Genomic DNA, 22,376 nt, shown 5'->3' with positions numbered 1-22,376 from the left:
TTGTCTCCCAAGACAAAGGGATGCCAACCAACCAAGGAGAGTTCCAATGAAACTATGCTACTGAAGGCTACTGAGCTCAGTGCAAATTATTTCCAGGTAAACATTGTGCTGAATGCCTACCTACAAATGAGACAGTCCACAATGGTTCATTGATGTCTGTTATTAAACTTTTTATATGGCTTTATGGCATGTTTTATGTATTGTTGTTGTAAAGCCCTTGGATGGTTTTTCTTTTAATGATATAACAGTATGTAATTATTTTTCAAATCAATAAATAAAACTGAAGCTGGGTGCAAGTGACTAAAACCAGTAGACAAACCTGCTTCCCAAACTGCCTGAGATGACTACGCTTTTGGGCTGCCATTCATGACTTCCCTGGCCAAGCCAAGGCCAAAAGCCTTTCCTTACAGGGTGTCTTAGTCTGGACTATTCCCCCTTTGCTGCAAGATGTCATCTTGGACGAAGCCTCCTGGCCCTCTCCAAGCTTTTTAATCATTAAGCGGGTTAGGCCTCTAACCAGAAAAATCAGGCCCCTTGTGTTGTCTTTGGTTTGTCTCCTCTCCCTCTTGCGTGCGCGCGCACACACACACACACTTTCATTCCCGTAAAACCCAACCTCTCCCTGCCAAAAGTATAATAGCGAGCCCATGAGGAGAGCTGTGTGCAGAATACCAACGACACGGTCATAAAAGTATGAGAACAGTGTTCACGTCTAGCACAGCGGGACAATGGGGGTGGAAAATAGTATTCATTCAACTTCTCTTGTGGAGTCAAAGGCTGCTGGCAAGCAAGGATGGGTTCTAAAAATAGTGCCGAATCTTAAAAGGAGAGAAGCAACGTGGAATTAACTAAATCATTTCCAAATGTCCCATAGAGCTGTTCTGCTAAAACAATCTGGAGAAGCACTTGGGTCCTTAGACCACTGTATATACAGAAAGGGAGCATCATGGTCAAGCCCTCCTTGTCTTAACAAATAAAATGAATGGGTCTGAGCTGGTTTTCTATTTTATTTGTACTAGACGATGGCATATTAGAGAAGAGGCTGCAAGGTGCTTGGAGAGACACCTCCTAGGGTATCTTCTACGACCTGCAGTCAGTAGACCGTCTGCTTTGACACAAGAGTTTAAATGGGTCATACAAGAGCTGGAACTGGACCTGTCAATATCTGTCCTACTTTTCATTTTATATTTTTGCGTCTCTCCATTCAGCAGAGGTCCCTAAGATCAGGTGGTTCGGGACAGAAAGAAAAAAATAAAAAGAAACTAAACAGTTTTGCTACTCAGTTGAATTGTGGGCTTTCGGCTGGATAGCTGCCTCCAGCCCAGCAGCATAAGAGGGTATCTCATCCACTGGATGAGAAGGAGACTCAAACCCAGTGTTGGCTGCAGCGCTGGCTGCTCCTCTTCCATGTGCCCCTCCCCCCCCAAAAAAATTCAGAGTAGTTTTTCAGCAGAGCTTGGCTTGAGGAACACCCTGTGGGTTGTCTCAAGCTGTTCATTTCCTATACCTTGAAAGTAGAACTTCTGTTTAGAAACAGCTTTGTGTCTAACCCAGCTCATTCTTCAGAGATGAAAAGGATTCCCATCCCTCACTTTCTTTTAACCATCCCCTTGATTTGTGATTGCTTTGGCAGTAGGTGCTGCTATTCAAAAACCTCATCGAAACAGCAGGCAGCAGAGCACCCCGCCCCCGGCCACCAGTGCTGTGTATCTCAGAAGCAGCAATGAAAACATTTCCCCGTATCCCCTCTGCCTCTGCTATCTTCTCATAAGGCAGGGGTGGGCAACCTGTGACCCTTGGTCTCTCATTTCATGCAGGTGAGCAAGGTGGGTGGAAGCAATGGAGGAATGCTGAGAGGGAGAGGGAGAAAATGGGGGGGGGGGGGAGAGAGACTATTGCTATTATCTATGGGCCTGTTGAAATTCTCTTTCAGGACTGAAACCCAGACACCCAGACCGTGCAAGAAATGGCTGAAGGGGAAATCACGACATTCACAGCTCTGACAGAGAAGTTTGATCTCCCGATGGGGAATTACAAGAAGCCCAAACTGCTTTACTGCAGCAACGGAGGCCATTTCTTGAGGATACTTCCTGATGGCAAAGTGGATGGTACAATGGATCGAAATGACCAACACAGTAAGCTTTTACCTGCTTTTTATCAGTGGGTCTCAAACTGAAAGCAGCCCTTATTGTGGTGGCCTATTGGGGTGGACTTTGGTAATCTTTGATAATATGGTTCCCTGAGCGAGGCCCCCAAATGTATCTTCTCAATTATGAATCTTCTCTGTTTTGCACCCCCTGGGCTTCGTGTCCTGTGCAGGGGAACCACTCACACCACCCTAAATCCAGCACTGGACCTCTCCACTATGGAACCTTTGATCATTTGCCATGGAACTTGGCTGTTTGGCAAAGGATCCTGGTGGCACATTCTAGAGTGCACTGTTGTGGGGGGTTTCTACTCGACCAATGAGAGCTGAGTGTAGCCTAGGACATGCCGAACACCAAATCTCATTCTCCTCTACATGACAATGTAGCAAGCATTGATGTTTAAAGCATGCCAAAGGCTTCCCATCTATATGCGTGTGTTTTTAATGTGTGTGTCTATGATAATTCAACATTAAATATGTACGCATGTGTAAGTTAAACCGTTAAATATAAACCACCACCCCTAAAACACAAATCATAGCCGCAACCACAGACACAGGTAGCTGAAAACAAAAAAGAACTGCAAGCCAGGAGATAATGGTTCGATTTGTGTGATCAGTGGACATGTGTGCAGGACGTCTGAACAGAGTCCCTGCAATGCGCAGAATGATCCTTCCAGATGATTGGGAATCTTGCACTTGGAGACAGAGGCTGCTGTGGGTCCAGCCACATATGCAGAGGCTTCATCCTGCTGCATTTCCCTTACGTGTGTTCACTGAACCCACAGCCTGAATGCCTGAGATTCAACAAGATAAAGACTGCAGCTGGTTAGGAGGATGTCTGCATTGTGCATCACAATCTGTAGGTCATCCCCTGGCTCTTTCCATAGACCTCAGTTAGAAGCTAGTGCCCTGCAAGTTGCTCTGTAACAACCAATCAGCATCTCTCCCCTCCATTCTCCCAGACAGTATCGAGTCAGAGAAATGTGTGGAGTGAGATCTCTTTGTTCAGCATTTCCCAACCCACTGCAAGTGGAGAAAATTCGACGGGATACTGTTACACTGAACATGCCTTTTACAAGAAATTTTACTAGGCGAGGTGCAGATCTATGGCAGCGATATGTCCCTTATAAAGTCAAGCTCAGCCCTTAGCCTGCTTCAGCCAGCAGCATTACCATAGCAATCTCTTGCAAGTACTGTTGGTCTTGATTGTATAGCCTTATCCCTGCTCATTTTAATCAAACCTATTGAATAATTGCCCTCATTGGCCCTGTATATATTATTACATTTACAATTCCAAAGCACAGGGAACATGGTGCCTGCTCTAAACCTCGGAAAAAATGATGCCCTGTATCGCAGAACACCGAGGAAATCAGGCACTTATCTGGGCCTTATTTGTTCCAGGGCTCAGGTTCAAAATCATTAATTAGCATGAGTGATGGATCCTTGAATATGGGAAAGAATAAATAAAAGTGTTTCTGATCATGTACAGACTGCCTTCAACGTGTTCTCGCCCAGCCCCCAAAACTAAATATATACACTCTTAGAATTACGGAGGAGTACTTTAGAGTCGTTCGCGACTGGACGTAACTGTCAGGGGTCCTTTACCTTTACCTTTTACTTTATGCATAGAAGCCAGCACCCTTGCCCAGTTTTCAGCTGACTGGCTTTGCAAGAGGTTCAATTACGTGACTCCTTGTGGTCCCTTCCAACTCTACAATTTGATGATTCTATGACCTTCAGGATAGGTCAAGCACAGTGATGAAAAGCAGCAGTCGTGGCACTGGTGCCAACAATATTATAAAACACTTAAATCCTACCTGCCCATATTTCCTACTTGACCATATCAATTTACTTTCCATGTTTGGGGACCGTATGCAGTACCCTACAGTAACTGAAGGTCCTATGGATAAGGAATGTGTTTTATCGCTGTTTTGTATAGGATGTGTTCTCAACACAAGATCCATTTTCCTCTCCCCCTTCACAGCACTTCATAATGGATTCCTGAGGGAACAGAATCTGCTGAAATGCTTATTCTGTGCTTTAACATGATGGAGAGAGGAAGTGGGAAGGACGAAGAATGCATGGGAGCCAATAGTTTCCTCCTTAGGACAAGAACACTTTATTCCCTTACTGGGATTCAGTGCTTGCTCCTTGCTCCGTGTGTTCTGAAGAATGTCCTAAACTGACTAAACGGGGCTTTAAGAGAGACTTTATCCTTGATCAGTTAAGAGCAGCAGTTTCCCAAACTTTTGCCTTTCATGCATGTCCAAACTACAATGTTAGGAGCAAATGCATTGCTTCCAGTTTCATCGTGGACTGTGTCACATGACTATTTCATAAAGTACTTGTTTCCTACCCATAACACTGCAAAGCAGGGGAGAAATGGGTCTCGCCAGTGCTTTTTTTTTCTGGGGGTACTCAAGGGTACACAGTGCCAGCACCATTTTTTCCCTAGAAGAAAAGCACTGGGTGTTGCCCTGTAATGTGAATCAGTTTTCCCATGCTGCCTGATGAATATGGCCTAGTGTTTAGCATCCTTCCTCAACATCAGGGGTCAGCAAACTTACTGTGCCTCAGACCAGTGTCTCCAGCACTGATTGCGCAGTGGGCCAGAGGGCAGGGGAGTGTGTGCCCATACGCGTGCGCACACGCTATTTCTAACGCACCTCCGGGTCGGAGGAGCACCGGAAATAGCTTGTGCGCATGTGCACAGGCCTCCTCCGACCCAGATGTGCACCAGAAATAACACTTGCGCATGCGTACAAGCTATTTCCGGTGCTCCTCCAACCCGGAGGTGGGAAGCCGCGCAGCACAGTGCCGGTAAAAGCAGGTGGCAGCAGTGAGCGGCAGCACGGGCTGGATAAATGAGTCCCTTGGGCCTTATCCAGCCCGCGGGCCTTAGTTGGGCACCCCTGCTCAACATGATGCCTTTCAGATCTTTTGACCTACAACGCCCTTCAGACATGTGTGTGTCGTGGTGAAGATGCTGGACTAGGACCTGCCAGACCAGGATTCAAATCCTTCCAGAGTCACTGGGTGACCTTGGGACAGTCACAGTCTCTCAGCTTAAGCTACTTCACAGGGTTGTTGTGAGGATAAAAACCAGGGAGGGGAGAGAACTGTGTACATCATCTTGTGCTGCTCAGAGGAGAAATGGGATGGAAATGTAATAAATGAATGACTAAAACCGCCAACCACTCACTCTGCTGGTTGGGACTGATGGAAGTTGTAGTCCAAATCATCTGGCAGATGCCAGGTTGGGGAAGGGGGGGTGTGGGTAGCTCAGAGTGTGATTTGCAGGTCCAATCCCTGTATGGGACAGCTGCATATTCCTGCATTGTATGGGGTCGGACTAGATCAGTGGTTCCCAACCTTTTTTGGCCATGCCCCACCTAAGCATCTCTAAAATCCTGATGTCCCCCCCACCCCGTGACATATAATTCCTATTACTCAAAAAGTGAAATCCTTTTCACATGGAGGAAGCCTAAAAGGTCTGACTCATTCTCGAATTGCCCCCCTTAAAAATTAAATTGCCCTCCTGTGGGGCGTGTGCCCCACGTTGGGAACCACGGCACTAGATGAACCTCAGGGTCCCTTCCAACTCTACAATTCTAGGATCTAAGGCAGCTGTGGAACACTACCTGTATCTATGGCTCTTTTCTTTACAAAATCATACATACAGATGTATGGCTTACGGCTCCACCCATGCGAATCTGCGTTTTGAAGTTTCAACGCTATTACGGTCACAAAATGCTTGGGAGGCTTGTGGAACTCCTTTGTCCCAGGAAACTGGCGGGTGAGATTGGCAGCTTGATACTGGAAGATAAGACAGGAGAATAAGCTCAACTGTTGTGATGGTCCAGCAGCTCTGACATGCACCGTGCTCCACTGTGCACTGGAACACACACTTGCAAGGCACTGATTTCACAGGAGGAGCCTCTTCCTGGCCTGTGTGTGTACTCTGTGCTGCTGTGCACTTACTGGAATACAGCTGGGCTCCCTGCTGCAGGATGTGCTGACAGGAGGCAGTCAGACGCGCTCTCCAAATTCTAAGAAAAGCACCTTCTTCTTTTTTTTCTTTTTTAAAGGAAAGCCACAGGAATATGTGGTTTCCCTCCCCTGCCCCAACTTTGCTCTCTGGTTTGTTTCTGAAGTCAGTTTATGGCAGAGGTTTAATTATAAATGCCATTTACACACTCACACTCTCACACACACGCTCAACAGTGGACTGAGCGAAGATGATCTCATCCTGAGTAAACATAGCAAAGGACAGACGGGAAGTCTCTAACCCAGAGTAAACTGGCATGCAACCTTTCAGAAACCCTGTTCAAGCAACGGAGGTAGGAAAGCAAACAAGGAGGGAAATCTGCAGAAGGCACACAAGCCTGCCTGCCGTTTGCAAGGAACAAGCTGGGCAAGATGCAGGAAGAGAGACATGCTCTGAAATACAGAGGCCCACCCCTCCCGACAAGTGTATTTGCTAACACCTCTCTCTTCTGCAATGCATAGGCAGCACCAGCTCTAGATCCAGGTTTTTTTTGGGGGGGGGGCGCCGGGCAAGATGCCCTTTCTGAGTGGCCCCACTGCACTGCCATCATCACTGAACACCCCCTGCCTGGTGTCCACTGATGCTGACCTTTGGTGTCAGCCCTGTGTAGCTAGCTCAGCATGCAATATGGGGTCTGGGCTTGCACTGTTTGAAAAGAGAGCCCCCTCATCCCACAGGGAATCCTTGAGGTCAACCAGTTCCAACTCCCTGCTCAGAGCATGGTCTTCATAAGGGCATAACATCTTCCAAACTTAGCAGACACTCAAAAGCAGTTACATGGCACAGGGGAAATAGGTTTTGTTGTTCAAAGTAAAGCCATCAGTCAGTCCCACTGCCTTCAGGGAGTTCTGCGGACCTCAGAAAAGGTTTGCTTTTCACAGCAGAACATAAGGAATCTGGCAGGAACTCCTCTACCATTAATTGCAGAGATATCAAGAATAGGCTCCAGAGGGGATGCAGTGCTAGTCAAATTTCTTATGTTGAGAGTTCACTTCATCAGATGCCTTGAATGGCATCCTGAGTTGGCAAATATACACACATAGATAGATACGTAACTATTTTAAGCTGAGATCTTCCCCACTTCACAACAATATTGTTTTTATGCACTGGAACACACACTCACAATGCACTGATTTCACAGATAGGTGTTTGTGTAGAAGGGGAAGAGAACATTGTTCAGAACAAAGAAAAACAGAATCCACTCCAGGCTTATGTGTTTTACAAGAACTCCAAGAGTCGCCCTGGAAGCAGGAGCAAAAGACCTGCACCTAGTTTTTAAGAACATGGTGCTGACAATATTCTGTCCCAGTGAGCAGTACAGCCGCCGCATTTTGCCCTAGCTGCAGCTTCCTGACCTACCACAAGAGCAGCCACAGATGGAGTGCATTGCAGTAGTCCAATAGGCTACCAGCCCATAGTCAGTCTATTGTGGTCCAGAAATGGCTTTACCTATCTTATGTACCCTAGCTGGTAGAAGGCATTCCTAGCCACTGAGGTCACTTGGGTCTCTAGCAACAAAGATGGATATACAGGTACCCCCAGTCGACAAACTTGGTTTTTCAGAGGAAATACAACCCAATGCAAAGCGAGCAATTGATAAATTATCTGGACTTGGGAACCACCCACCCACAGTGCCTCCGTCTTGCTAAGATTCAGAGTCAGTTTATTGGTCCTCACCCAACACACCGCCAAGACTAAACTGTGCACAGCATCTCCTGATTCAGATGTTAAAGAGAAAGAGAGTTGGGTATCATCAGCATACTCGCAACACCTTGCTCCAAATCTCCTGATGACTGTTCCCAACTTCATATAGATGTTAAACAGCATTGGGGACCAGATGATACCCTATGATACCCCACAGCACAACTGCCGGTGGGCCAAAAGTCAACCACCCAATGCTGTTCCCTGAAACTGACCCTGAAGATAGAGTCAGCTGGCAGTGTTTATTTTTCTCTTACTTTCTTTTATATTGGCAAATATTTTTTTGTTTTAAAAATGGAGTGGGGAGAAAAGTGGGGCCTTATTCTATTACAGTGGTGAGAAACATGTGGTCCTACAGATGTTGTTGAACTCCAGCTCCAATCAGCCCTGACCATTGGCCATGCTGGCTGGGGCTGATGGGAGCTGGAGTCCCGCAACATCTGGAGGGCCAAAGGTTCCCTGCTCTATTGTGTATTCTGATCATCTGGTATTGAGGGGGATGCTGCTTATGTACACAGAGGTCCCATTTAGCCACCACCACCAGATGCTGGAGGTCCTCTCCTCCACGAATTTGTCTAATCCTTTTGAAAAGCCCATATAACACAGTAGCCATTGCTTCATTTTTGTGGTAGCAAAAGATTTTCCAGGCCTTCCCAGTGTCCAGCTGTGTTGTAACAAGGATGGATTCCTACTCCCTAATAGGTCAGCAAGCTGTAAGAGGAAGAACAGCTATGAGCTAGGAAAAGCATTAGCTCCATGTGAAAACACACACACACACACACCCCTCCCACCATGCATCACTGGCACACTATAGTCTTCTCAATGCTTTCTCCTCCCCCCCTCGGAAAAATGTTGCGTGTAGCCAGTGTTGCTTTCTAAAGGGTGTATGTTTGCTAGCCTGTGCCAGAAATGAGCTTAGCGTAAATGAGCTATTAAACTTGGACATCCTGATGAAAAAATATTTACAGAGGAAACTCCTTAAACGGGTATGTGCCAGCGGAATAACCCTAGTTATAGAGGACAAGTCTTGGGCTGACGACGTAAGTAAACTTGGGTGGTGCCCTCACTTTCCACAACCTATTGAACTAATCTTTGTAATGACATTTGTACAGGGCCAGAGCCCTGACTCTGTTGAAGTGAACAGAGCCCATTTACATGGAAGGATGTGTACAAACAGAAATCTCGTTTCTTTTAGTGATAAGCAGTCCATCCTCTCACTCACACCACAAAACAGCCACAAAAGTAGGAAGAGGTCTTCTTTAATGAGGCATGGGCTGCTTCTAGGGGAAATATAATCTTCTCCTTCACCCCTTCCTCTCATGCACTCTCGCTCTCTCCCTCTGTATGTCTGTGTTTGCACACATGCAAATCCTGAACACACTTGCCTCAGAAAAAGTCATGCTGAATTGAATGAGCAGACATGAACAGGGCTGCTGTACAGGGTGGTGGATTGGAACCAGTGGCACCACTGCCAGATTGTTGCTAAGTGTCCCTTCTAAAGCAAAATAAAGAAAAAATGAGAAAGACAGAGAAAGGAAGCAAGAGGATCGTGGGAGACAGAGAGAGAAGGTGGCAAATGGATATCTATGGCAAAAAAAACCCACACCTCATTGTTACTGACCCCAAATTACCCACTGGAGTTTATTATATAAAATAAAGGATTGGTTTAACAATTGTAATATAAATAAAGTCAGTTTTCCCCTGACTACATTATGTAATTTCCTCTCTCTTTCTCTGTTTGGTGTTTGTTATGAGTTGTCCATGAGCAGCCAACTTTTTCTCAAAGACAAAGTCATTAGAGGATTCAGCATCATCTTTTATCTTGCAAGATCACATTTCTTAAAACAACAACAGCAACATGAATATGAATTAAGAATCGTTGCCCCAACCTCCCATAGGAAGCAGTTCTTGTTTTCATAAATGGCTGTTGGCTGCAATTTTCACATCTACTTGTAGCTGTGCATTCAGAGCTACTGCACAGCCCAAGTGATCCTGGAGGGTTGTCAAGTTCTCCTTCAGCAGGGAATGGTTCATCTGATTGAGTCATCTGAATGTGACTTAACAAAATAATTCCCTGCCACTGGAAGAACCTCTGGCATGGGTGCATATTCCCCTTCATAACTTTTGTCCTGGCACACTGGGCTAGTCATTCTAACTTACTTTTTTCTGTGAGATGGTTCATATTTAAGGGGAGGCATTAAATGCTGATGACTGGTCCAGAAATGTGAAAGGAGTCACACCAAAAGAATAAATGATCCCCTCAGATTTGGATTTTATGCAACCATGGAGAAGAAGGAAACAGAGATATTTGTAATGAATGACTTTACAAAAGACTGGAAACCTGAGCAAGGAACAGTTCACACAATGCAATATTTTGCTGCAGGTCTCAATTGCTACACCCATGCCACATTTTTTCCCTCCAAGGAGCTTAGAGAAGCTAGCACATCCTTTCCTACATCTTTGGACCACTGCTTTACCTTCCTGCTGCTGTTCTTATTATTATTTTCTATTGCAGTTCAACTGCTGCTAAGTGCGGAAAATTTGGGTGAGGTGTACATAAAGAGCACAGAGTCTGGGCACTACTTGGCCATGGATGCCAATGGCCGTTTATATGGCTCGGTAAGTATGAGGTTTCTGTGGGACTGGGACTGGGGGAGGTTTTGAGGTTTGCAGATATATTGTAGGCCACAGGCAGCAAATAGACATTGTTTGTTGTTTTTGCAGCTGGGTTGCCACATTTTGCCCAGCTTTATTTCTGGAAAAATAAATAAAATAATGAGAAGAGATGTTCCAAAATACTTCCAGATATTGGATTTCGTATTTGGAAGGAGCAATGCTGCTTCTTCCTCCAGCTGCCAAATCACAGAGGGTGATGCCATTAGGGACATTGAGCCAAATTTAACCCTAGGATAAACAAGCGTCAGAGATGTTGTATGTGCTGTTCACTCAGCAGGCTGGAGTGGTGGAAGGAGAGAGAAGGGGCTGAAAAGAAACAACCCTGCAGAACAACAGACAGGTGGAGCCAAAAAGCTAGTGCTGCCATCTTGGCTGTTGCTCAGTGGCAGAGCATCGTATTGGCAGGCAGAAGGTTCAAGGTTCAATCTCAGCATCTCCAGTTAGGGCTAGGCTGACAAAATCCTGGAGCGCCACTGTCAGTCAGCGTAGATGGACCAACGCTGAGCTAGATGGACCAATGGTCTGACTTCCTATAAGGCAGCTTCCATCCAGGTTTCCCAATCACATGGATCAACACAGAATCGCAGAATTGTAGAGTTGGAAGGGACCTTGAGGGTCATCTAGTCCAACCCCCTGTGATGCAGGAATCTCAGCTAAAGCATCCATGACAGATGGCCATCCAATCTATGCTTAGAAACCTCCAAGGAAGGAGAGTCCACAACTTTCTGAGGGAGTCTGTCCCACTGTTGGAAAGCTCTTACCATCAGAAAGTTTAGCTGGAATCTCCTTTTTGTAACTTGAAGTGACTGGTTTGGATGCTACCCTCTGGGGCTGGAGAAAACAAGCTTGTTCCCTCTTCCATATGACAACCCTTTAGATATCTGAATATGGCTGTCATGCCTCCTCTCAGTCTCCTCTTTTCCAGGAGAAACATTCCCAGCTCCTTCAAGCTCTCCTCATAAGGCTTAGTTTCCAGACCCTTGATCATCTTGGTTGCCCTCCTCTGCACACGTTCCAGCTTGTCAACATCCTTATTAAATTGCAGCACCCAGAACTGGACACAGTATTCCAGGTGTGATCTGACCAAGACAGAATAGAGTGGTACTATTACTTCCCTTGATTAGGACACTATACTTCTGTTGATGCAGCCTAGAATAGCATTAGCTTCTTTTGCTGCTGCACCACACTGTTGACTCAGAAGGGCACTTCCAGACTCTCACTATCTCTGGGTGGGATTCAGTCACACTGCAGCAAATGTAGGCTGCACAATTAACACACCTGTTTCCCCCCAAAGACCAGACTTTTCCCAATGAAAAAAGTGATGGGGAAATGCACTAAAAAGTGTGAGATGGCACTTGCTTGATACAGAAGCCAGCACCATCCTTCATTGCTGACGGACAACTCAGCTGCTTCATTTGCTTCCCATTATGAATGCACCTCTCTCTTTCTCTTTTCTTCAGCAGTTGCCAACAGAAGAGTGTTTGTTCCTGGAAAGAATGGAAGAAAACCATTACAATACCTACACATCAAAGATGCACGCAGATAAAAACTGGTTCGTCGGCTTGAAGAAGAATGGGAAAAGCAAACTGGGACCGCGGACTCATTACGGCCAAAAGGCAATCCTCTTCCTCCCCCTGCCAGTTTCACCCGATTAGATAGTTTCCCCATGTAGCAAAATATGTTCCTTAGACCGAAGCAGCCAATAGACTTTTCCCTTTCCTTTCCTTCGATTCTCCCTCCTGCTGGGGAACATGAAAAAGATGTGGGAGATGGGGGGAAATGCAAAGCAATTCCATAAAACATGCATGTATACAAGCAGAGTGCACAGGCATCTCAGACACACTGCCTCCAAAATGAACCAGGTCACTTAATAGTCATACAACAGAACGTACCTTGGTGTTCAGCTTCTACGGTCATATATGTAGCAAAGCTCCCCTTTTTCTGAAACCCGCATTTAAACCATATGATCTAACTTCCAGACAGCTTTTTCATAATCCTTGTGTATCACATGGAATCATAACCAACAATGCTGAAGCTATCCTATTATTTAAAACAAATTTAACTGTGTGCTTATAGTACCAGGATCCTTGCTTCTTAAAAAGTAACATTGCTCTGGTTCTTGGTAATATTTCTGTAATATATATTTATTTATGAATAAGACTGTATACAATCTACATTAGGCCATTTTAACTGTAGACAATCAATATTGTGTATATTACATAAGACCAGTGCTTTTTTTCCTGGAGTGGACGCAGGGGTACGCATACCCCTAAACATTTTGTGAATCTAAGTTTGGCCTCGTTGAGGGGCAGTATTTCAATATGAGCAGGAAAATGAAAGTACCCCTAAACCTTTTTTTTAAGAAAAAAAGCACTGCATAAGACAAGATCTTGAATACTTTGGCAAGGAAAATGAGCAAACACAGAACAAATATAAAAACACAGTGGAACATTTATATACAAATGTAACTCCAGTTGGAAGCAATGAAAGTTTAACCATGAGCCAAAATCCTGCTGATTTCAATGTGGCATTAAAGATGTGGTCTGCACTGTGCTGATGGTGACACTTAGCCCCACCCCTCAAGACCAGCACAGTCTGTTGAGCCCCAGAAAACCCCAGGCAAACCAGAGATCTGGAGCTGGCAAGGCCCACAGGCCATGTGATAAAGGCCAGCACTGCTTATGGGTAGGTGCAGCCATCATAAGTGCCCCCAGTTAGGACGAGTGTTGCAGCTGGGCTTGGTGCTCCAGGCTGATGGGGCTTGATTCCACCAGTCACCGTTACATGATCAGCTATGTCAGAACCAATGAACAACGTGCTCTTTGGTTGCCTGATGTTTTTGGGGAGTGGTGGGGGCAAGGAGCTCTGGTAGAAAGCAGATTTCCCTAGGGAACAGACTTAGAGAAGTGTGATAGGAATTTATTGTTCATCTGCAGTCATATTTTGCCACATATTTCATTTACTTGCCGCAGGCATAAAAACAACCAGCTTAACTGTATGCAATGACTGTGTGGTTAAATAACCAAATTTCCAATGACCTTCTAAGAGAACTTGCACTTTTCTCTGTCCTTGCAAGATACATGGAACCTTGTTGTGATTTGCAGGTCATATCCCAGGTTCCGCGACCTCTTTAAATTCCATTGATTTCCACGATTTTGAAGGAGGGTGGGCCTGTTTGCATGCCATTACTCTAGAATCTAGATCATTATAGGGGCTGCAGAGATGCTGCATTCAATGTTGACTAAACACACAAAAGTGGGAGCAAAATACTGCACTTTGGCCCTGACCTAACCTCCCCCCCCCCCCCCCCATTCCCAGCTACATGCATTCAGCATCATTTCTCAAAAGTGCCTATTTATCTGCCTACAATACAGGCATAAGCTCTATGCTGAAGGAGAGGACAAAACTAATAAACATAACATCTGAATGTAACATCTGTACATTCTAGAGTGGTTTGGGGATACAATTGCAAATTGACCAGTTGCAAAATGACAGATGAATCACTTTCTTCCCTAGGTATTAGTACTGTAATCTGTATTATTTTACTGAATTTCAAAAGCTGCTTGATCAGCCATATATTTGGCATGCCACAGTTTTTAGTTCCAAGGGAGGTAAACTATGCTATCTTGCTGTTCTTATTTCCGGATTTCCCAGTGTGTTTTCCACAGCAGCAAAGCATGCAGATTAACTTCTGATTAAACATTCTGCCTTTCCTGAATTTTATTTTATCATTACTAATTACATTAATTGTCGCTTACTACAAACATATCTCAAAGTGGCATACAGTTATAAAAGTATACAATAGAAAATTTAAAGTGTATCAAAAAAACAAAAATCAATTGGCTAAAAGTGCTCAAATCAAAGCTTTTCTGATACACTAATTTGCTGGCAATCTGTTTTCTGTTGTACCTCAACATATCTGGCACTACCAAAGGACACCCTCAGTGCTTCCCCACTGTCAGTTCCTACATCTCACACCAGTAAGGGTTATTCATGTCATTACTTGAGTGTTTCCAAAAAGTCACACTTGGTTCCAGAACAAACCCAAACATAGGGCACTCTGTGTTACCCATTGGACCATCTGCTCCTAAACCATCACTGCAGGTTTCTGAAATCCTTTAGGCCCATTTGCTAATAACATTCCTCAATAGATGAAGTAGTGGCCTTTTTGCAGGGATGCGTTCTTGTGTCTCATTATTTTCTTGCTTTGGTTTGGGACAGGCCTGGGATCCTATAACAACCATAGGTGCAAGGGGTGGAGAGAGATAGGCAGATTTGGCTTAGGCAAATGCATAGAGGGCAGGTCTATCCCTCAGCAGCTTGCTGTTGTTTAGTCGTTTAGTTGTGTCCGACTCTTCGTGACCCCATGGACCAGAGCACACCAGGCACTCCTGTCTTCCACTGCCTCCTGCAGTTTGGTCAAACTCATGCTAGTAGCTTCGAGAACACTGTCCAACCATCTTGTCCTCTGTCATCCCCTTCTCCTTGTGCCCTCAGTGGTACCACTACATCAGTGCCAAGGTGTTGGAGAAAAAACAGAGAACCGTCTTCCATTGCAATACTCACATTTTTAATGGGAGGAAAGTGACAGCCACCTGTGCCAATAAGCCCACTCAAAACAACTTGGAATAATTGCCCCAGTCCTGGGTCCCTCGCATTCCAAGCACTAGCTCCAGATGTTGCAAGGCTGTGAGCTAAGCTGCATGCGACAAGGAAAAGCTTCCCAGCATCACTAGCCTGGTATTTGTGAACAGGAAGGATTTCAGATCAGACTACGGTGATCATAGTCTGGGCCATGCTCAGTGGTGATCTGCTCTGCATGCAGAAAGTCCCAGGCTCAATCCCCAGGTAGGGCTGGGAGAGATTCCCTGCCCAAAACCCTGGAGAACTTCTGCCAGTCCGGTTCTCAACCTGTGGGTCCCCAGATGTTGTTGGACTACAACTCCCATCATCCCTGAGCTCTGGCCTTGTTAGCTAGGGGTGATGGGAGTTGTAGTTCAACAACATCTGGGGACCCACAGGTTGAGAAAGGCTGGTTTAGACAGCCCTGAACAAGATGGGTCAGGGGTCTGACTGAGCATAAGGCAGTTCCCTGTGTTCCTACCCTGAGCTTGAGCAAAGCCTACCTACCAAGTATTTCCAAAAGGGAAAAAACAAAACGTGTCAGGGTGCAAGTCCAGTTTACCTAACATCCTGTCTCTAGTCCTAGCATGTGGGAGGTATTTCCAGGATAGCAGCTAAAGGAAGGGTATGTTGTTATTTCTTGGACAGAGGACAATTCAGGAAATCCGTTCCTGTCCCAAGATAGAAACTTTTCCTCAGCAAAGGAACAGAGTTCCACAGAACCAGAGTCTGCAAGAAATATGCCTCTGATTCACAAGGCACTTTTCTTATTTGCTGGAAACTTCTTTTCTCCAGTGTGTGTGTGTAGGGTTTTCTTTTCTTTTTACTGCTATAAGATACAATTCAACAGTACTACATCGCAGCAAGCACTTCGTTTGTCAAATGAGATCAGTGTTTCTTTCCCACCATTCTGTTTTTCTTCTGTTTGTAAACTCCTGCCAAATTTTATTCTCGCTTACTCCTTCTCGATAAGACCCCCTCCCTGTTCCCAGTCATCATCCTCTCCGGGGATTAAGCGTTTCTGTTGAAATGCCCAGCTGTCTTTTCTATCTATGTGCATTTGCTCCACCTGGCCAGCTGGAGACTCTCATCTGATGTAATCCAACCAAGAGGAGCTTCCCTGCTCTGTTTATGCTCCTCCATACAGTCTTATACAAACTGCTGGGACCAGAACTGACCATGAGCTTGTCCGTGTTTCCACTTGTGGACTGCCTAGAAAACGCGGATCCGAGCAATTTTCTCCTTGTCCTGCTCCTTTCCGAGGGAAAACCTGCTCTTTTGCGATAGATTGGAACAAATGGCAATCCCAAATCAACAGTGTTGTACTATAATTATACAAAAAAATTATACAATATTTATACAATAAAAGGATGGGGAACCTCTGGCCACAGATGAAAACTTCCCTATGACAATACATCCTTAAACAAAGAAAATGGTTTGTCAGGAGAAGGCTAGATAAGAGCCCTTGCCCCTGACCTCTACTTTTCTGTATGCCCATTTTTGCTTTGTTTATGTAGAGGAATAGTCAATAAAACCCATGGTTTGAAATGGTGCAGAATGCATCCTACAACCTGATCTGTGCCTTCCTTGAGCTGAGACTTTATTCTGAGTAGATCAAAGCAATACATGTATGCAGACTGTAGGCATGTTTTGAAAATGCTTAAGCAGCAAAAACATGGATCACTTCATTCAACAGTGCAGTTACTTTTTGGCTAGAAGACTTACATCAGGACACTTGTGATTGTATGAATATGCACCTGTCGGTTCTGCAGTGCAGTTATAGAAAGCAGGTATCCAAATATCTTAGCCCTCTTGGATATGAGCCATCCTTCACATAAATGACTTAGCATTTAACTCCATAATTCATTCACCTTGATAAGGTTCATGTCCATTAACCTGATGCCGGAACAGCTTAATTTTGATGGATAATAGCTGGAAGCCCTGGGATTAAAAGAAGTGCAAGGACACAGCGGCAGCAACTTTCGCAAAGGACCAAAACTGTGCACTAAAATGCAAATGGAACTCTTGGTGCCACAGGGAAAAGCCAAAGGAAAGTGCAAGGAAGTCTTGATGAAAGGAAGATACAGTAGTAGTACAGAGGTTAACAGATTTGGAACACGGCACGAGAAACTGCTAGAACTAGTTTATGGGCCATCTACAGCTAACCAGCATATATAGTCAGGTTTTGCTACCATCACACACTCACTCTCTCTCTCACACACACACACACACACACACACACACCTCTTTCAAAGAACCAGGTTGCCAATTGGGTGCAAACAGAAATGTCTGTGTGCACAGGTGATTGGAACTTCTAATTAAATCCGAAAGCTGGAAAACGGTAATATCGGATTTAGTTCTGCTGTTTCCCAGCACCTCATTAACCTCAGGGCATTCCTTTCATTAGACATCTGAAGCCTGGCTATTGCTAACCTCACGTGTATACTTGACACCCAACTGGGGGGAAATGTCAACACTCCTGCCTGAAAAATAATCCCCAGTAATTGCTCCAGATGGATGAACAGGAGAGAACAGCACTGCCAGCTAAAGCTATAGGCCACAAATTATCCAAAACGGACTTAAGCCTGCCTAAGCCCATCAATTTCAATGGGTTTAAGGCTGCTTAAATCTGCGCTGGAATATGGCCATACACGGTTTTAAGGAGTTTATCCCTCCTCCAGCTCAGATGAAGAGATGAAAGATGACAAAACCTTCCTTTTAAAAAATTGATTTAATAGATTATCGGAACTAAATATCTGTTAACGATGGAAAATGGGGGTGTGGGGGGCAGGATAGTTCTCAAGCTGCTGGGCTGAAGGGGGAGGCAAGAAAGTGAGTATATTTTGTATGAATGGGGCACAGGAGGAGAGGGTTGGAGGGTAGAGGATCTTCAAGCACCTGAAGGGGAAAAACTGAACAAGACTGCAGCAGCACAGGATGTTTGGAATGTAAAAGCTCTTGCAGAGAGGTTAACACATCCTCCCACAGCCCCAGGATAGAGAGGGCCCCTCGGTGTAATAAAGAAAAAGCTGGCTGGACATATAAATTGCAGCTCTAAAGCCCATGACAAGCTGGTAACTGAATAATGAGGATGAAGAAACAATCTGTAGAAAAGGAACACAGAGACAGAATTACTGGGTCCTATACTCAGAGAACTTCAAGCGGATTGGCATGGGGTGGGGGTGCGATTTCTTACAGGTCAGCTTTCTGCAGTTTGATGCACACAAAGCATCCACATAAATGGAGCTGGTCCAGATATCTGTTCAGCCTATATATGGGAGGCTATCTAGGGGCAATTAAAAAAGAGGCCTCTCTTTCTCCCGCTAAGCCTTAGGAGTTAAATTAACCCTAAGCTTGGAATGGGTGTGTTTCCCTTACCTGCCTTTGAGGTAAGGTTACCAGAGGTCCCCGTATCCCGGGCATAGTCCTCAGATTTACAAATCAGTCCGCTGCAAAATCCTATCATTCCAACTTATTTCAATGAAGTGTCCCCAGATTAATTGAAAAAAAAATCTGGTAACCTTACCTTGAGGACCAGTTGCAATGAAAGATACGGGTTGCTGACTTTTTTCTCTCAGGGCTCCCATGCCTTTAGCAGTTGCTTGGCAAACAGAAAACCAATGCCTGAACCCCCCTCTCCCCCCCCCCCCGGAAACTGTAGCAGCTGAATTGTTCTGTGTATCATGTACCTGTTAAAGGCACAGGAGCCATTTTAGAAAACAGCTGGCAACTCACAGAATGACCTCTCTGGGGCTACTCAGTGAATGTGCACATGGGAACACTGAATTTCCTTCACATGCTATGCCTAGGTAGCCAAGTGTTTGAACTGACGTGGATGTGTAATGAGTCTTCCTGCTCTTGTGAAAGTGCCTAACATGTGTACATGCGTAAGTCCCTTTTCACAAGAGTAAAAAAGCATGAATGGGTGGGCGCATTCATACTGAAGGGGCAATCCATGAGTGTGATCGTCCTTTACATGTGTAATCATATATTGAACTAATTGTGGTTTCATAAGCAGGTTACCAACTAGTTTATGCCTTTAAGCACATATTTTGCCACGATAAAGTACAATAACAATAGTTGCATCTCAACCGATGACAGTATTAATTATTTCCTACGTTGAAAAAGTCCACGTTACCTTTTCATTCCTAGCAAATCAGACCTTCAAAAAGTCCACAAATAATTCCAGTGGTCTGTCAAGAGAAAATTTTGTCAGGCGATGTATGCCGGCTGATAGACAAGCAGGTGAAGAGAAAATGCATTTTAAGCTTCCCGATAAAACATTTTGAGGGTGGGAAAGAGAGATGACTGATCATTTCTGGTGACAACACCTCCACCTACGAGGTGATTCTCAGTCCAAGGAAGACACAATCTGAGGTATGGTGGTCCACATATTACAGTTGCTACACTGAGATGCTGCCTGCACGGTGGCTAGTCCATTACAGTGGTACCTCGGGTTGCATACGCTTCAGGATACATACGCTTCAGGTTACAGACTCCGCTAACCCAGAAATAGTACCTCGGGTTAAGAACTTTGCTTCAGGATGAGAACAGAAATTGCGCGGCGGCACGGCAGCAGCGGGAGGCCCCATTAGCTAAAGTGGTACTTCAGGTTAAGAACAGTTTCAGGTTAAGAACGGACCTCCGGAACGAATTAAGTACGTAACCCGAGGTACCACTGTATGTGGAAAGCACCAAGCAGTGCATGCAACAACTGTAACACCCAGGTCAGTGCCAGGGGGAACTAGAAAGGGGCTCCCCCTACCTTCCTTAGAGAAGCCCTCTATGGTTTTTTTAGGAAAATGAAGGGGAGTTCCTCATTCAGTTCCAAAGCTTCTGTTTTCTGTCACACACAATAGAAAGTCTGAGGAGCTAGCAAGAGTCCACTCCCACCCACTTCTCTTCATCACACCTGACCTTTTTACATTCACAGCCTACTGCCTCCCCAAAGCAGGAAGCAAGAATCTTCACATTTCTTTTTCAAGTCTTCCAGGTTATAAGCAGACTTTGGAAGGGATGGAAACCAGTATACAGTCTCAGCTGTCAGGAGGAAAGAAAATTAAACAGGCCTAAAGACCACATGCAGAAAATCTTGGAGGAGACAGAGTGTTGGGTCAGTGCTTGCATTCATTTTTCCTTCACACACATTTCCTGTGGCTTGTAATATTCCCCTAATGCTACTTCTACCAGCCCAGCAATCTCCTACCACAATCTCCCAGGTTTCCTCTCATAATACCCACACCCTCCTCCCAGTACTTTTCTCAATGCCTGTCAACCTTATCCCTCCAATCTGTCTTTTCTACCAGGACTCCCATGAGCTTCTTTCACTCCATCCTTCCCAACCCATCTCGTTTCCCCCCAGCCTCCCTTCTCCTCGGGGCCCTTTGCCTAAGATCCTGTTGCTCTTGCATCTGTTGATAGTCAGACCTTTACTTCCAGCCTTCCCTTCTCCATATCCATGCCTCTCCAGTGGGAACAGGCTGCAATCTGATAAGCAACACCCAAATTGTTTCAATGTAGGGTACCACACCACCAGAAAAACAGAGAGTATCTTCCAGATCTGAAAATAAAAGCAGTGATGAGCTTAGGGTTAGAGCAATGGAGGCTGGCTGGAGGGCTATGCATCAAGTACACAAAATGTAATTCCCCACATCAAATAAGGAACTATGGTTCTTTCCTAATATTTCTTTATTTCTTTATTTTATTTTTATTGTTGTTATTGTTATTTGGATGCTCCACCACTGAGCTACAGCCCTTCTCCTGATAGTGTAGAATATCCGCCCTCCCTTCCCCACAGGATCTCTTTAAAGAAGATCAAATTTCCTCTCCGAAACTTTGCTGAAGGTGGTCCAGTCACCATTCCACTTGCAAGACAGATAGATTCATAAGAATATGGTGAAGGCAAACATTACATTAATCAAACAAACATGTTGTGAGACCTTTTCTATATACCAAAGCCATCTACCAAATCTAAACAAGGAGCCTAACATGGAAAGAGGTTTTTAAGATAACTATGGGATTTCAGTTCTTCGGAGAACTAAATCTATGTTGCTGGATTGAGTTAGTTGATCAGTGAGAGCCAGTGTGGTGTAGTGGTTAAGAGCGGTAGTCTTGTAATCTGGGGAACCGGGTTCGCGTCTCCGCTCCTCCACATGCAGCTGCTGAGTGACCTTGAGCTAGTCACACTTCTTTGAAGTCTCTCAGCCCCACTCACCTCACAGAGTGTTTGTTGTGGGGGAGGAAGGGAAAGGAGAATGTTAGCCGCTTTGAGACTCCTTAAAAGTGAGTGAAAGGTGGGATATCAAATCCAAACTCTTCTTCTCTTCTTCATCTAGGAGCAGAAGCTGACTTGGGCATTGGGCATTATGATCCCAAAATTTGGCATGCGCCCCCCAGTCCCAACTCTTGCACTGCCTTCTCTGAAGGCAGGTAAGGAGGCCCCTGGCTTTGGGAAGGAGATATGAGGGCACTAGGACCCTGTCAGAGCCCTCATGCCTCCTTCCCAAAGCCCAGCACCCTCTGCTCAGTGCCCAGTGCATGCACACCTATCACACAGCCCTAAATCTGCCCCTGCTAGGAGGATGGCCATGTTTTCTACTTTACAGAGGACAGTCCTCTGTTTGAAGTTGTCGCCTATCTGAAGGGCTGCTCTATTTAAGGAAGTCTTCTATTTTAAGGACTGTCTGCTTCAGTTTAAAGATAAAGAACCACAAGAAAGGAGGGCAGCAGCCTTGAGGTTGCTCACCCAGTTAGCAACTGGGCAGGTGACTAAGCAGCCACACAAGTCATCTCTACTCTTACCCACTATGGTGAGATGTATTGTATTTCTGTTTAAATTATAGGAATTATTTCTCTTGTTTGGTGAGACATTTCCTCTCTTTTTTTGCAATGTGTAATTGACCAGCTGTCTTCTGATCTGAGGAAGAACACACAACTGATTCCTCTCTCCCACCCTAATCATGAAGACCTTTTCATTGTGTTTGTGTGTGTGTGTACATATAACACTCTCCAATATGTGTATGTGTGTGCGTATGTGTGCATGTGTTTTTATACAAATGCTGCTAGTTAGAGAAGAATGTAAAATTGGAGATAATAGCTTCCATGTGCCCATGTTACCGATATACAGGGAATGGCATGTTGAATAGTAGACTGCAGATCAACTTCTTTGGATTCACATCTTTT

General features: G+C 45.0%; 1 protein-coding gene and 1 long non-coding RNA gene across 6 annotated transcripts in view; both read left to right on the top strand.

Annotated features, from left to right (window-relative positions):
• Nucleotides 1-14,302, top strand: part of FGF1 (fibroblast growth factor 1) — a 49,259-nt gene extending 34,957 nt beyond the window's left edge. For 3 of the 5 annotated variants that reach the window (XM_083427116.1, XM_083427115.1, XM_083427117.1), the window contains 3 exons: nt 1,934-2,135; nt 10,411-10,514; nt 12,032-14,302. In XM_083427116.1, the coding sequence (XP_083283242.1) occupies nt 1,967-2,135; nt 10,411-10,514; nt 12,032-12,226 (468 nt within the window). In that variant the 5' untranslated portion in view covers nt 1,934-1,966 and the 3' untranslated portion in view covers nt 12,227-14,302. Of the gene's footprint in view, nt 1-1,460; nt 1,818-1,933; nt 2,136-10,410; nt 10,515-12,031 lie in introns of those variants that run through there. The other 2 variants (XM_083427118.1, XM_083427119.1) reach the window with 2 other exon arrangements.
• LOC310671339 overlaps nt 1-22,376 on the top strand; it is a 316,331-nt gene that overhangs the window by 196,080 nt on the left and 97,875 nt on the right. The gene's annotated exons all lie outside the window — the stretch shown is intronic.

Source organism: Podarcis tiliguerta (assembly GCF_965153285.1).
Source record: "Podarcis tiliguerta genome assembly, chromosome: 2".
Taxonomy (NCBI): Eukaryota; Metazoa; Chordata; class Lepidosauria; order Squamata; family Lacertidae; genus Podarcis; species Podarcis tiliguerta.
Note: the sequence above shows the minus strand (reverse complement) of the source record. Positions and strands in the feature narration are given on the sequence as shown.